This window comes from Phalacrocorax carbo, chromosome 9, assembly GCF_963921805.1.
Source record: "Phalacrocorax carbo chromosome 9, bPhaCar2.1, whole genome shotgun sequence".
In the NCBI taxonomy this organism is placed as follows: domain Eukaryota; kingdom Metazoa; phylum Chordata; class Aves; order Suliformes; family Phalacrocoracidae; genus Phalacrocorax; species Phalacrocorax carbo.
Window position 1 is genome coordinate 13,395,166 of NC_087521.1, and position 16,752 is coordinate 13,411,917.

The window sequence follows — 16,752 nt, forward strand, 5'->3', positions numbered from 1 at the left end:
AAATGTTGAATAGCATCTGCTTTTTACTGATCCCTGTGGTTTTCCACTAGAAAACTCCTTCAGGGATGATTCACCACTGATAGCTACTTTGAGATTTGTCATCTAGCCAGTTACTAATCAATTGAAAGTGTGCTTTATTGATATTGCATAGTGCTAATTTTTTAATGAGAATGTCCTGTGGTGCTAAGCCAAGTGCCTTATAAAAGCCTAAGTCTATTATATCTATGCAGTTAACTTTATCAACCAAACTTCTAATCCCATCAGAGAGTGAAATCAGGTTTGTTTGACAAGACCTCTATTCCAAAGTATCGTGTTGACTGGCAGTAGTTGTAATACTATCTTTTAAGTCTTAATTAAATGCAACTTTTTTTTCTCTCTATTTTGTGCTGGTTTACATCAAGCTAGCATGGAAATTATCAGATAAGAACTAGGAAAATATGTGCATCATTAGAACTTTTCCAGTCATCTTCAATGTCTCAAAAATCCCAAAGCTTGTTAATCTGCGCTAGACTGGCCTCAAGTTATCCAGCTCTGCTGATTTCTGTAAAGTTTGCCCCTAACAGATGTCTAACATAACCACATAACTGCATAAATCACAAACTAAGAAGCCTTCATCATCTTCATATAACACAGGTACATAATGCTTCTTTTTTCTAAACAGGACAGAAGTACTCACTGAGGTCTTCTGTCTCCTCTTCACCGCTATTAATAGTTTAATCATCTCCAGGTGAAAAGAGCCCCTTACAAATGGTCATTTTTCTTCTATTTCTTAAATATTTATAAAACTTCTTTATTGTCCTTAGCCCTTCCAGCCATGGATTTTCCTCTGATGTCCTTCACTTCCCTTATCGATTTTCTACACTTCATAACTTCTGATTCATATAAATTGCTATCTAGTTCCCTTTTCCAATTTCTCATATATTGCTTTTTTAGCTCTAATTGCTGCCTTTGCTTTGCCACTGAACCAGGATGGGCAGATGGCCAAGGCTGGCCTCTCTCAACTGTGGGACAGTGGCTTTTGGCAATGTAATCAACTCTTGTTAAAGAACTTGCCTCCTGTCTACCAGGAAGGTCACAGGATTAAGCAGGGAGACGGGCTCCTCAGAGAGGCTGAAGTGCTAAGGCAGTGGTTGTGACAGGGTGGCAGGATAAGCACCACACCGGGACATTTAAATGGCCCATGCTGCGAGCAGAGACACTGCAGGACCTGAACCTTCATGCTGTCAAGTTCCTCACGGTGCAACAGAAGCACTCTGGGCTGATGTTGCTCACTGTGCTGTCAGGGCTAAGCCCAGGGTAGCCCCTTATGGGACAGTCTGCATCAGGAACGGAGAAACACTGAGCAAAGACTGAGCAGAACAACCAACACTCATCAGCTTCTTTGGGGTTCTGCTTCCAGCGCTGTGGAGTAAAGAAACCAAGGTAAGGGTCAGGAAGCACAGGCCGTGTTCTCAGCTGTATGGGAAAAGCCATTCTGACTTCAGTGATTTCTACCAGTGCAGCTACAAGTGCAGCTATGTAGGAGCATAGTCCACAAAAATCCTGCTTTGTTATTCATATTGAAACATATGAAAGTAAAGCACAAGAACTAGGTTTTCATGTAATTAAAACCTCTCACAGCACACTTATAAGGAGGCTAGAATGGGGCAAGTGTATTTTACTAATGTAACCTTCACATTCAACCTTCACATTCTTTTAATACAAGTTATTTTCCTTAGCGTATATTTGACAGGGAGTGAACTTGCGGAGTCTGCATGTATGTGCTTGCTGCAAACAGCTGATTCCTAAAATGGTAGGAATACAGACTATCTCTGGGCCACACCTCAGCTCCCTTGGATCAGAGACAGAGTTTAAAGCTGAGCACTTAGATTAGCACCTGTGCTGCCCAGACCTGCTTTCTGCCTTGCCTCCCATATAGATAAATTACTGAATTTCCCCTATCCCTGCTGAGTGTAATTGCTCATGCAACCCAGCTGCTAGGGACTTTCCTGTGTTCAGTGCAGCCATGTGTATATTGACCCTTTCTTTCTAGGAATTAAAACAAATGAAAACAGAAGTGGGAGCTCACTCACTCTTCACTAGAGGAGAAGCTGACAATAGGCTGACCTTTCCAGAGCTGTGGCTGATCTCTGAGTCCTCAGTGTAACGCATCAAGGACACACCTGCTGGGGCTGGCAAAGATAATTCAAGTGAACTCTGTCTTTACTAAGTGCATTTTAGAGAGCTGAGAAATGAATTCTTAATTCCCAGAGCAGTAGGCAAGTCCCAACAATATCATTACCCATTTTTTTTTACAGAGTAGGAGTGCTGTAGGCTTAACTTGTTACCCTTCAGAGCCAGCCATCGCTTCTTAGGCATTCCTAGGTCCTCTTTCCTCAGGAATACAAATTGATCAATGTGTCTTGAAGAGCCCTCCAGGTCAGCATACAGCACATGCTCAGTTAAGGACATCCCAGACTGGCCAAACCTTATTTCCCCTTTTTTCCCCCCGATGTGTTTTAGTGCTGAGATGGAGTGAACAAGGTCTGGATCTAGCAAGGGGGTGTGTAGCAAATTCTGTACTAACGGGTCCTGTGAGGACCCTGCTCCTCTTGCTCCTGGCAGAAGCTGCAAGAAAAGAGTTAGGTGAGGAGGTAGTGGGCCTTGTCCGTTCTCACACCTGCCCGGTACACCATGCCAGCAGTGCTGGAGAAGGGCTCCTGACATAAACCCTGACTTCTAGGCCAGCTGACCCTCAGGGACATGGTCAGGCAGCCTCCCTCCACCTCACTGCTCTGACAGCTGTAAAAATTCATAGCTATTGATTTTGTAATTAACAGTTTATCAATGCCATCGACACCAGCTCACTGATGGATTGCAAGGAAATTAATCCTGCAATGTTATTTTATTTTTCACAGTCAGCTGCCAGTTTTGAGCTTCTTTCAGCAAAGAGTAGAGGGGTGGGGCAGGTGTTGAACTTTATTTCCCCAATTCCTCTCCCTGTATATGTCTGGTTATTTAGTGCTGTTAAGTCTCATCACCTTACAGAAGTCAGGTGGCAGAAGGGCACAGCTTTGGTATTCTGCCTACTGTACAGGAGCATCAGTACCCAAAAACAAAGCACCCACTTTGACCTGAAGCATGGCTCATTGCCTGGTGCTTCTAGCGCCCGCTGGGATCTGCAGACCCTGGTGCACTGTGATTGCTTCTCCCCCTTGTGCCGCTGGCCAGGACATCAAACAGAAAGGCTGGAGGGCTTTTCTCTCCAAGCTCCAGCTCTTGAGGCTTCCAGCCTCCAAAATGACCTCTGCAACTTGGCAGGAAACTGATCCCACTCATTTCTCCTGGATAGTGCATGGGAATTTTCCAGAGGTGCTACCTGGCTGGGAGAAGTTGCCAGACTGACTCAGCAACATGCTTCTCTCTCCCTACTTTTCAGAATCAATGTCTGTGGCTAGCTTAGGTCACTATGTGGCAAGAACAATCCTTCCTCAGTAGGCTTGGAAATACAACCTTTTAATATCCTTTATCTCTCTAAACAGCTTTCCTGATATACATGATATTTTCCCAACTGTTGTAATACTTTCTAACTCATGCATCATAAATACATTTACTGTACATGTATCTTATTCACAGCCTCTAATTTGTGTTGCCCTCTCCATAGAGGTGACACATATTTCTAGACAGATTTTGGCGCTTCAGCCAGCTTCCCTCTCCTTCACTGAGGAAACCATGTCCTCACATTTGTGTTGTATGTGCGTGGGCTGAGCCACAGCACTGCCACGCTGCAAAGGCCAGCCACAGCGGCAGACGGTGCAACTCCATGCGTGCATGCATGCTTGCCGTAGTGCCCCTTTGATGTGGCTTCTGGACTCATTGCCCTGTGGCAGGAATCTTTATCACTGGGTTCGGTATCGATTAGAAGTCCCTGAACAATGAAGACAAGGGAACAAAATCTCCAGCTCTGTCAGGATTGTAAGAAAGAAGCAAGTATCAGCAAGCTGAAAAGTAGAAAAACCTTCAGTGATGCTGTGCCTGGTTAGCTTCCTTAATCTAACCTCTCTGATCTTTGGTGCTGCTCTCTGTCGCCATGACTCACCCACAGGCTTAGCAGCCTGTGTTCAACTCGGGTTCCCCAGCTTCACGCTGAGCTGGGTCACTACCAGCTGCCTTTGCCTCAGAGATGCACCAAGGAGCTGTGCTAGCCTTGCAAACCCTGCTAGCCCCTCCAGCAACTTGTAGAAATCTAACTGGCAGCCTAAGGGAAGAAGCCTTGCAGAAGGTGTGGGTTTTCTTTACTGAAGCAGGAAGCTCCCTGAGCAGCTGCTGGCAGTCTGTGAAAACAGGGGCATATGCACAAAGGTGGGGCTGGCAACACCCCTGGGCACACTGGTTGTGACCTACTGGGGCTTTTGTGTCTTGCTGACACCCTGAGCAGCTGCATGGCAATTAGACAGTTTAGACAGATGAAGCGCTATAGCAGTGTTAATTATTCTTAATGAGATTGCTCCCAAGCGGCAGCACAGCAGCTGCTGCCCCTTGCAGGGTGACTCTCCCCATAAGAAGCATGGAGGGCAAGTCAATGTGCAAGTCACAAAGGGCCCCAGCTGACCCCAGCGCAGCCTCAGTGTGGCTGGCAAAATGGGCAGCACACAGGGCACAATATGTCACCCACCCCTGGCAAGCTTACTGGCCCTGCACTACTAGAGCCAACTCATTCGGCTGATGCTGAACTTCACAGCAGCAGCACCAACACCTGCCAGAAAGGTGGGGGTTTTTTTTCCCCTTAAGAAACAAAACAAACCACCAACAACAACCCCCACCCCACCAAACAAAATCCAAACCAACCCCAAACAAACAGAAATTAGAGAAAAGGAAAGAGCATCTTTAGCCTCAGGATTATAAAGGCTTTCCTTCCTCATGTCTGACTTATCTGTTTGCTGCCTTTTCTCCCTCCCCCCCAGACTCCATGCACATAGAGGACATGGATGCAGTGCAGAAACTCCAGGACCTTCTCCACGAAGCCCTGCAGGACTACGAGCTGAGTCAGCGCAATGAGGAGCCCCGGCGAGCGGGCAAGCTGCTCCTGACGCTGCCCCTCCTGCGGCAGACGGCCGCCAAAGCTGTGCAGCACTTCTACAGCATCAAACTGCAGGGCAAGGTTCCCATGCATAAACTCTTCCTAGAAATGCTAGAGGCAAAGGTCTGACAGCCCCAGCGCCAGCCGACAGTGGCCGGGGAACAAACTAGAAACAAAGATGCAGACAACGGAGTAATCCAAACAGCAGCAGCAGCCACCGCCGGCTTTTATCTCCAATCATTTATTATGGAAGAATTATTTAATGTCTATCTGTCGGCGTGACTGCAGGATCTCGTGTACAGGAGGGGGGAAACTCTTTTAATCAGTCACCTGTTTCTCTTTTTTTTTTTTTTTTCATTTGTTTTCTCTGTGGGAAATATCAGAATATGCTCTTGCACTTGCTGAGGCGGTCATCAGGGCTTAGCCCCTACGAGCAGTGATGCTCTCAGCGCTGTCCAGGCCGCTTGCTCCCCAGCTCCCTCCACCAGTGCTGGAGGGGGAGTGGGGGCAGAAGCAGGAAGAGAGGAAGAATAGAGTCAATATAAACTTTATCTGCTGGTGTTGTGAGGGGTCAGATAGAAAGGGAAGCCACCAGGGTCCTTCTTTTCATCACCTTTCTGGCTCTAACCATAGAGCCTGTGGTCCTTTGGAGAAGAGAGCTGCTGGACCTCTCCTGGTCAAAACGGCTGCTTCCCAGGCTCCTCTAGCGACAGCCAACACTTGTACATACAGGCCCCACTTCTTACTGGGAAAGATGCTCCTAACTGTGTAAGATATTCTGCGACCTTGTACAGTGTGTCATTACACCTGGCTAGTCCCTCCCATGTACAATTCCCGCAGGCCCCTGAAGAGGTAGGATGTATGACCCAGAGAGAATGCAAGCCTCCTTTCCCAAGGGGCAAGAAAAGGAGAAAAAAGCAATGTTATGCTTCCGTGCTGGGTTGACTTGATAATCTCTTCATCCTCTCCTATGTGGTGCTAACTACAATTCTTCCACACTTTTCACCCTGTAGCGTATCAAACCTGCCTCTTCAGCTCAGCTGAGTGCCATTCCCACTTGTTCCTTGTGACAGAGAACACAGGGCTTTGTCTGCATGGTTACTGCCCAAGTATAAATACATCCCAAACCAGGGCTTTCCTAGACTTCATTAAAGTGATAGCTCTTTGCCTCCACAGAGACTTAGGCTTATTGCCAAATGCTAGTTAGGAATCAAGGGCACTGCTTTTCAGAGGCAGCAGCTCTTGAGCCTGAGAGATTGCTTTTTTGTGGCAGCCTAGGGAAATAAATTAGAGGGTGGCATGAAACTCCCCGATATCTCAACTACTGTCTTCCCCTGCCTCATCCCATTATCCTCAACAGCAGCAAAAGAGCTAGCATAGATTATACCTGGGCCTGGTAAGAGGTTCTCTCGCTGATGGGAAAGCAAATACCTGACCTTGAGGTGCTGGGAGAAGAAGTGGGGGAATGTTTATTTACTCCTCTCATGTAACCAGGTTCCTGCTGTCTCCAAGCCCTGGCTCAGATCTGCTGCTTAAGCTACAACTGCTGCATTCCCAGTAGCCAGAGGGGAATGTGGGTGACTGACAAAACTGGCTGTTGGCATTCTCTGAGATTTTATTTTCTAGGTTACTTAGTTTTGAGCCAGCCTAAGCTGATGAAACCTGAACACATTGTCTGTTTTTTCAGTCAGCAGCATGGCAATATAGGTGAGAAAAAGCCTCTGGTCTGTATTTGAGACACCACTAGCTCTACTGTGTCTGTTCCCCTCAACCTTCCATCCCTAGCCCAGGAGAAAGGTGGTGTGGCAGAGGAGTAACTTGCCCTTCCAGCACGAAGCCTTCCAAACCAGGGCTGAGGCATGTGATCAGGGAGACACTGGGTGCTTGTGTTCTACTGGAGCAGAATGTGTCACAGCAGGGCTGCCAGTGCTACAGAACGACACCCAGGCTAGCTCAGAAACTGGGGACGCTAATTCGTGCTGACCTCTCAGCTCTTGTAGCCAGCCTGCTTGTGGTACTTGAGTTAGTTCAGTTCCATCTCATTTGAGTTGTCCCTACACTACACAGTCGTAGCTACTTTCTCTCCTTTTGTACTCACTTGATAAAGGAATTCAATCTTGCTTCAGGCACATTAATTAAACAAGCAGAGACCTAAGGGGCAGAAGGCACATGGGAGCTGGGACAGCTTCCATGCTCACAGTGGTAATAATTACCCTGTGGCCTTCTGCTTTGAACAGGTACTTGTGCTTCTCTCCCCAGCTCCCTCCCAGAGGCAGCTGGGGAGGAAAATGAGAGGCTTTTGGTTGCGCTCATGATCCCTGTACCCATCTGTGACTGAGAGGGACCAACATGAGATGCATGCCACCTCTATAGAGCCAGCTTGGCATGTGCTGCGCTGTGGCAACTCTTTCTGGCTGTGGCATATATGCTTTCACAAATGTCCTGGGTTGTGCTAGCATCTGTAATTTTGACTTGCTTGATCACCGTTGCTTCCCTGCCGAGTCTCACCCAGCTCAGCCACAGCACATTGTGTCCTGACCTGCTGTGCCAAGGTAGCTGTCCCAAAACAGGCTGAAAAGATCCTAAGAAGCAATTCTTACTCTGTTGGGCCCTGGCTGGAAAGGTCACTTACAAAACCAAAAAAAAAACCAAACAACACCACCAAAAGACAAACAAACAAACAAAAAGCTCTTGCAGCTTTGCTGTATTTGCCTCCTTGCCAGACCAGGGAGGGAGAACGATCTACAAAACATGATTATGGAGAGCTGCCAAGTTCTCTTCTAGCCCACAGAGACTGCTGGCTATTTAGAGTAGGGCTATGGTATGGAGGCAACGCCTACCTTGGCAGAATAATATAAAGATACCAAATGCATTTTTTCCCAGGACCTTCTTTCTCCATTACAGCTGCATAACCTTGGCGCCCATCTGGATACCCCCCATTGCTTGAGGATAATATGCCTGGAAATGTTTGCATTGCTTCTGAAATAGGGTGGGAACTGAACCAGACAGTAATTAGCATATATTAATCTCTTTAAGCAAGGACTGCAAACTCTTCCCCAGGAACTGGGACAGAAACACCTGTCTAGATTTAACCCTTAGAAGGCTTGTACCATCTTATATTGGGAACCATGTGAGGTCTCTTGGGCCCTTCAGACCAGTGCAGGAATCACACGCATTTCTTCCCAGTTACGCTGATCTGCTGTGCATCATTAGTACCATTATGCTGCCACAACTGAGGAGCATGTCCAGCAGCGCAGTGAGCTGGGCTTGCAGAGAAGGGTAACAGTGTAGTCATCTCAGTGTACTTTGAAGTAGGAAATGGGGCTTCAGCAACTGCTTAGGTCTTTGAATGCTCACAGTCTTACAAAAAGGTCTGGATATGTGGAAGTTGAGACATGAAATGGGTTCTGGATCTGTGTTCTTTATGCCATTCAACTGAAATATAGGAGTCACAGAGTCAGCGCCAATCAGTGCGCCTTGTACGTTGGGCAAAAGGTGATGGAGCTTGAGCCTTGGGACACAAATGGGCTCTGTGACTTAAAGAAAAGCAAAGCAAAGCTGTAGAGGTAAGTGTATCAGTGACAGTGAATAAGCATGAAGCCTACATCCAGCGACTATGGTGAAAGCAGCTCCAGCCCCTGATTTGCATGTGCAGAGTACAGAAACCATGTACCACCAGCTACTACAAAAGGCAGTTCTTCCCAAGTGAGCTCTTCTGTTTGGGGCACATTCTTCTCCAGGAACAGCAGCGTCTGGCCTGTAATGCAAAACAATTTTCATGGGGATCAATTAAAAGAAAAGGTAAAATACCACACAGAATTAGGTTTCTGGGGAAACTTGGGCATTATACCTCGCAGTAAAACTGTGAAGCTATAAAAAACTCCTCCACAACAATCAGAACCTTGCAGTATTTCTCATGCTAAGGGGGCATTATTTTTCTCTTTGTAAGTTAAGTCATCTTTTTTTAAAAAAAAAAACTATTACAAATATATAAAATAAAACATGCTGCACCAGAAACATGTAAGCAGCTATTAGAGAGGAAAGTCATTGAGAAAGACCCTAGAATGTAACTTGCTGAGCTTTTATTACCAATCAGAGCTGAGCAAAGGAGCTTCCACTTTGTATCCACAAGCTGTAAGCAATCAGATGGCCAAAGGGCACTCAGTTGTTCTTGTGGCTGGGTTATGTGGAGAATCCAGAGAGGCAGAGGCTGTGAGAATGATGCAGGGAGTTATAGACAGTCAGTGAAATAAACAGTATCTACTTAACTATTATCTGCTCCTTAAAAATAAAAAGAAAATAAAAGAAAAAAAAACCTGTTAAATAAATTGTATTCCTGTGGTACAGGTCATTTCAACCAAAACAAGAAATAAAACACAGAAATGTAAAAACTAACCCAGGCAGAGTAATTTTTATTGTGTTTAGAAGCTGCTCCGTTCTGTCCCTCAGGATGCACATAGCCCCACAGAAGAGGCTGGGGTGGGGGCAGGCATGACTTGTGCACGCTGCGGAAGGGGAGGAGAGCCCCAGCCCCCTCACTTAGAAACATTCATTTGGTGTTTTCCCATATCCGGAAAAAAAATTCTCAGCAAGCTTCTGAGTTTTTGTGAGATTAGCTTTGTTGAGGGCTGGTTAGACCAGCACTGTTGTCAGTCTCTGGCATGGACTGGTCTGTTTCTTCCACTCACCCATTTTTCTCCCCACATTCTGCATTTCACTGGTACAAGGAATAAACACGAGCCAGCAATAAAAAGCCTTGAAGTTGTTCCAGTGAAAAACAAGCTCTAATCATAAAATAGACCACTGGCTTAAACCCAACAGTGACATCATGAGCATTGCAAGCATTACAGCAGCTGTCCAGTGCTTATAAAGCGGGTGCAAGTGCTGAAGTCATGGCATTTGCATTGATCTGGTGGTCAGGCAGTGCAGGAGGGCAAGCTCATGCCTGCCTGAGAAAGCAGAAGGAAATGCACTGCGGTAATTGGGGTAGAGACGTGAGAAACAGGACAACAGGACCCCCCAGGGTTTTTACTCTACCTCTGACTCTGTTGAGCAGAGACAGCATCACACCCTGTGTAAGCACTGGCACCTCCACACACCTCACCTAGCCCATACTGCTACGGTCCTTCCAGGCAATGGCACTCACTAGGATGATGTGTCTAAACCAGGCAACCACAAGGCCGCTCAGCTTGCCCGCAGGAGGGGGAGGAGGTGGCTGAATCAGTGGTGGCCAGTAAGAAAGGCCATGGGCTAGAAATGCACTTGAATGTAAAAACAAGATGAGCACAGAGCTGGAGAGGGAGATGAAGCACAGCAAGGTTTTTGTACCCTTACAACAGCTACCTCCAGCTCCACAGTCACCACCATCCTGACAGGCTCAGTCTTTGAATCAACACAGTCGCTTTCCAAATTCACACAGGCACCTCACAGCCTCCCCCATAGCCGACCTGCACTGGCTGCTTCGGCCCTCTGAATGTTGAATCTGTTCACAGAACGATTGGATTTGGCCTCCACAGTAGGACTGTAAACTAGCCTTTCCTTCTGGTTAAATAGAGCACAGGGACAGTCAACCTTGAGAAAGGCAGCAGTTTTGGGGTTCTGAAAAGCTTATGCGGCACTGGAGCTGCCAGCATCAAGAGGTCAGTAATGGCAGCCAGAGGACTATGGGGAGGCCGGGTCCCACTGGTCTCTTCAAACACCATTCAACGGATGTAAGCTTTCCTCGGTCCCTGACCTCTAAAGTGGCAGCTGCCTTCCTTGCATTGACTGGGCACTCTTCTGCTTTGCCTTGTTTGGTTTTTGGTTTGTGGGTTTTTTTGGTTTTTTTTTTTAAAGGCTTTCCTTATTTTCCTTGCTATTGTTCACTCACACGGGAATAAAGAAAAAGGGGGGGGCAGGGAGGGGCTCTCTATATAGTAAGCACACTGAGCATGGGAGAAACTGAGCAGACCTGAAAGCTCCTCTTAGAGAAGAGCTTCACAGGAACTACTAGAAAAATATTCTATTTTTCTCCGATTAGCTGGGGAGGGAAGAAGGTTTCTTTACTACTCAATATTGAGTTCTGTAAACAAATTTCTCTACCCCAAGTGAAAGGCATGTTTAAGTGCTGGGCTATGTTCTTAAGCACCAAATGTTAAAACATGATTGCAGAGGTTGTTTACGGCTACCTGCGCGCGCATGCGCGCGCACACACACACACACAGAAAATTAAAAGCAGCAAGTTTTTTTTCTCTTTCAGGCTAAGGTATCATAAAGAGAATCACAGCAAACATTAGCTACATTAGCTGATGTGTAGAAAACGTCTGTGTTCAACTTTCTAGTAACAGAAAACAGGAGCGCTTGTGCTGTGCACCTGGCTTTCTTTACAAAGACATTCTCTCCCATTGCAACTAATTTGAAACAACATAATGGCAAAACCCATACACATGTGCCTGGGGAGCAGGAGGACTAGCCTAGCAGTGTGCTGGGGTGGCTGGAAGAGGCAGTGGCTGATAAGCAACTCATTCGAGTCAGGTATGGAAAGCACAAGGATGGTTCAGCAAAACACAAGAGCCCTGAGCCAAAGCACTGCTGCCAGCCAGAAACAGCAGCCTTGCTCCAAAAGAACCACAGCCAGCAAGTCTCTACATTAGTGCTAATCAGCTTTGAGAGGCCCATCATGCTTCTGAGCTTTGCATGCTTCCTTCCGTAGGGCTTGAGTGAGGCCAGAAAAGTCTTCAGCTCTGGGAGTAGCAACATCCAAATAATTATGAGTGAAGTCACAGGAAAGATCAGAACTGGCCAAAGGCTCAAAGCATCTTTTGTAAGAAAAACTGAGCAGACAGCCAACAGCAACCACTGACACACCACAGAGTTGCTAAAGACACCAGTGCTGCATTGAGCCCTTTTTAAATCTAACCAGTCACAGGCTGACTGCGGCCATCTCTTGGCAGCACGCACAGCACATGAAGAAACAGTTGTAGTGGTTCAGACCGCAGGCCCATTTAGGCCAGTGCCATCTCTCTGCAAAAGTGGCCAGCAGCAGATGACCAGAGAAGAGCATAAAGATGGGGTAAGGAGGTATAATTAAGTCTCCCAGTGATTTAAAGATCAAAGACTACATGAGCTAGAGATGAGGTCTTTGCATTTAACGACCCCCCCCCCCAGTGATTTTTCTTACATCAATTTCTCCAGTCCTGTTTTCAGCTACAGGTGTTCAGCCCCTGCAGCACCCTGCAGCAATGAGTTCCATGGACCAGAGCTCGAAGTATCTCCTTTGTTCTGAATGTACCACCAGCTCATCTTATTTCATACTCCTACAGCTTGTATTAGAAGGCAAAACGAACAGTCCCGGCTCACTTTTCCCTACTATTCACAATATTCTAGGTCACTCAATTTCACCCACAGTCATTTCTTGTCAGGGACAAAGTAGAGCTGCCAGGCTTACCCCATCACTGGATACATGCTGCATGAATTAAGTTAGGAAAATGTGATAATAAGAAAGGTAAATGGCTGTCTTCCACCACTTGATCTTGGTGCTTAAAAGACAAGTAGAAAAACCTAGTCCCTATCTGAGATACAAAGACAGATATAGACCTCTTTTTCCATAGTTAGCTACACACAAACATACACACTCATTGCATCGCTTAGTTATGCTTTCTGAACAAGAAAGCATACCTCCAGCACTACTGGAGTTCACATTTACCTTCAAAATAGCTTAGAAGCAAGACTAGCCTATTTAAACCATATTTTCCTAACAATAATAACAATAACAGATCAGAACCCTTCCTCCTTTACATGGATGCAGCCTTTCTCCAATAGATCTTCTTTCTCTTGTTCATCTATGTAAAACAGAGGAAACTAAAAAGGCATCTTGGCCTTTCTCTGAGATAATCCTTTTATTATGACACAAATGAGTGCTTTTTAAAACAGAACATTTTAATGCATTCCTTGATGCATGGAATAAGTGGGGGTTTTTAACTTATTCCTTCCTATTGCACAATAAGAAGCTGCTTCCTGTTTAGAAAGCCCAGCTTGCTTAATTCAGAAATACCAAACTCTTGCTTTTCTAAAAGCTTAAAATCACCACATTGATGATTCTATAGAAAGTCTCAGAATCAAGTGCATTATTCTGATGAATGAATTTATTATACATTTTGTTCTCTGATTTAAAGAAACTGGCATCACATTTTCAATAAGCTTTATCACACATCCCTGACGTAACTGCAATTGTTGAATAATAAAGGCAGGGCAGTGATCAGGTGAGAAGCCAGGACAGAGCAAACTGAAATCACTTTGCCTAAATTGGCAAGAATCAACACAAACCAAGGCTGCATTTAATAGATCAGTTAGAACAAAGCACATAAATCATGTTTTTGAGAGGGGTTAATTTACACCATATGCCGATTAAGTCAAGTGCAATATATGTTATAAATAATCTCATTGGAGTGAAGTGTGTTGTATTTGGAAGGAAAATTATTTAACTGAAGCCAAAATTATAATCACCTTCAATAATTACATTTCCAGCATTTTAAATTTTTTTCCATCGCAACACTGAAATGTTGCAAGTAATTTTCTATTACCATTTCCATTATTAAACTCAAATACATTAACAAAACTCTTGTTTATATTTTTGTCAGTGGTTAATGCTACTACAAACCAATGATCCTTTGGGTCAGTCCTACGAAGTAAAATTTCATCAGATATTGTCCAATCTAATGAACCCTTGTAACCAAGCCTGGAGTAATCACTTATTTCCCCCATTGTTTTTGTCATCACAGGATAAAAATTCAGCAGTGTCCTAAGGGAGTGATGCTTATGAGAACATCATTAGCACAGGCATCAGCTTTTCGGGGTGCTATTCCCAGCTCAGCCACTGCCTTGAGCACTTCTAGCTCAGACTCACTTTTTCCAGCTGCAGAAAACACTAAATTGCTACTGCTGCTTCTGTGCATTTCTTCTTTCCATCACAACTCCATGAACTCTCACGATCAGGCACCTGCTATGATCCAGCCTGTTTCCCTGGCTAATCTTTGGTATGTTTTGGTTTCTTCACTACAGTGATAGCCCCTCTTTCTCCTGCCTCCCTTCTCCTGTCCTGTTTCTGGCATACTGCTGACGTGGGTGGGGATGCCACCAGTGATTATTCAGTCCCCTGTGGCAGCCAACCACACTGAACTGATCCAAACCCCTTGTTGGATAGACTGTTCCAGCTGCCTTAAAACCCAGGCCCCCATGTCTAGCAGCCAGCTCACTGTTCTGGATACCTCCCACTTGGAAGGAGGGTAACCCAGCTAACAGTGTTTATTGTTTCCCTTTGCTGAGTCTCTGCTAAGATGTCCTGGCTTTTCAGCTCTGCAAGGAACGCAATGCCACTGAAGTGACACTCACCAAACCAAGGGAAGGGCTACAGCAGGGCATTTGCAAAATGACACTGATGCTGCCATTTGGGCCAAGTTATCCTTCCCCTTCATTCTCAAGCTTGTATTTGCAGACAGGATTGAAGTACAGGCCTGAGACACAGTCAGACTAGATCACATAGCTTCCGTGGCAGCTCCAGTTAAGTAGCCAAACCAGTGAAATACCACACTCACCTCAGGCTTGACTGCACAACCCAAAAATCCTGCCTGCATAAGCCATTAAGCCATGCAGCAGGGTAGTACATAGTGACACGTGGTGTTGCCAGTGCTGAACTAGAAAAGCTGGGTTCACTAGGCAAAATGATTGTTAACCCAAATTGAGTTAGAGCAATTATAGAAACACCACCATGTTCATACTCAATGATCGCAGAAAATAACATTTTACAAATACGTCATAAACACCTTCTAAATGTGCCTAGGAATGTAATCATGAGAGAAACAAGCAGTCATAAAGAGAACAAAGCCTGGACATATATTAAGCTCTGTTTCTCAACTTTCTTGAATCAAGAGGCCACCTTGCCTTTTCAAAAGAAAAAGAAAGTGCCTGGATTAACTTAGGACCTGTGTACTCTGTCAGCTGTAAATGAGCGAGGGCAGTAGACAAGAAAATAAAACGTTTTAGGGTTACAAAAATGATGAGGTTATTATTGTAACTATGAAAATCTTATGTAAAATTTTAACTGGTAGAAAAACAAATGTGACCCCGTTTTGCAGATCTCCTCTGAGCCTGCCAGCCTGTGCTGCAGGCAGAGTAAAACTGCATGAGAAGAAAAGCTTCACACCCTGAGTGTATTCTGAACTCCATAAAAGAGACTGCAGCTCGACAATCCTGCTGCCCAGCCCACTGAGCCACACTAGTTCAGCACTTCCTTCTGCCACCCATTGCCTACTGCAAGCATTTTGGGCAAGAGTCTCCGGTTTGTTACGTGGCTGCTCAGTTCATATAAAGCAGACCCCGGCTCACCTCTTCTTCACCTGGGCATGTTGCTTGCAAATAAATATAGCCTAAAAAGTGGCTGAATCCTCCAATAAGTGATGCCTGGGACCTCTCAAATTCTGGAAGATTTAATCACTGCATTGGCTGAATCATCTCAGACCAGGACTCAAGAACTGTCTTTGGTTTTTGCTTTTCACATGGAACATGTCCACAAAAGGGTGAATCAATGACTTGTTCCAGAGTTTGTGATTGCCATGTGTCCCAGAGCATGTTGCTAAGTTGGTCCTGTCAATTCTCTGGACATTCTCACAAAGAAAGATAGCACTGGGCTACCTACAGCTGCCTGACTGCTGTGTCTGTTATTTATCCCACTACAAGGAATAAATTTATTACCTCCAAGTTGTCAGTGAGACACCATGTTAAGTACAAATGCTGTCACCTTCTTGGTACCAGGTCCATACTCTGCTGGTTACATTTATTCTCACGCAGGACATCACAGCAAGTGCCCTTTTCGTTGAGACTGGCCCTGCACCCTCCACAGAAAAAAATGTTCATCTGGCAGATAAGCATTATTCTTTTCAAAGATCACAAGAGTCAAAGAACAGAAACGGCAACAGAAACTGTCTGGGCTGTGTCTATGAGTAGCTGCATTTCAGCTGTGATATGCCAAGGGAGAAGGGCTAACTTACACTGGGACAATGCTTCACAAGTTGAGCAGAGCTGGCTAGATGTCCTTCATGAAAGTGTCCTGGTGACTCCCCAGCCATGATTGAGAAATAAGATAATCACCTCTTCCATAAGCACTTATCAGGTAGCTAGCTAGCCAGCAAGTCAGGAACGTGTAGTACCTCTGAATATATAGTTCTCGTCTGTTAAGACTGGGACAAGTGAGGGAGCAATGCTGGATCACTAGGACAGGTCTTTATGGAGAAGGAATGGCTGTAAGTGTCACTGCATCACACAAGAAAGTCTCTCTCAGAGAGGCAGGCAAGTACTTACCCAGACATCAAAAGTTAGTGCTGTTCTGTGCCAGACTGCACCAGAGAGAGGCCTGCTGGAGAGACGTCTCTCCTGGAATCACCCTTTTCAAGTAATGAAAATGAGACACCTTCTGAGACTGAAGTGTCAGGAGAACAGATGCTAGAACAAACTGCTAAAGAGTAACAAATGACCAGCACAGTGTACTGTGTACATCCAAGAGGTCTGTAGGGGTTTGGGGTGGAAGTGGCTACACTGCTAAGAACATGAATTCTCTCATTAAAATCAGCTTCAGCTGTTCTGATGGAGTAATGAAGGGTAGCAAATGCTGTAAGTTGTTCTAAAAAAGGTATATGGGGTGATCTAGGAAGTCACAGACC

The 16,752-nt window shown here is 45.4% G+C and overlaps 2 protein-coding genes across 3 annotated transcripts in view; one reads left to right on the forward strand and one right to left on the reverse strand.

Moving 5' to 3' along the window:
• Positions 1–8,591, forward strand: part of ESRRB (estrogen related receptor beta) — a 134,719-nt gene extending 126,128 nt beyond the window's left edge. The window contains exon 7 of the mRNA XM_064460448.1: positions 4,944–8,591. Within this exon, the coding sequence (XP_064316518.1) occupies positions 4,944–5,188 (245 nt within the window). The 3' untranslated portion in view covers positions 5,189–8,591. The remainder of the gene's footprint in view (positions 1–4,943) is intronic.
• Positions 8,592–8,731: 140 nt separating this feature from the next.
• Positions 8,732–16,752, reverse strand: part of ANGEL1 (angel homolog 1) — a 164,693-nt gene continuing 156,672 nt past the window's right edge. The window contains exon 13 of one of the 2 annotated variants that reach the window (XR_010374434.1): positions 8,732–8,816. The gene's annotated coding sequence lies outside the window, so the exon portion shown is untranslated. The remainder of the gene's footprint in view (positions 8,817–16,752) is intronic. The other variant, XM_064460441.1, reaches the window with a different exon arrangement.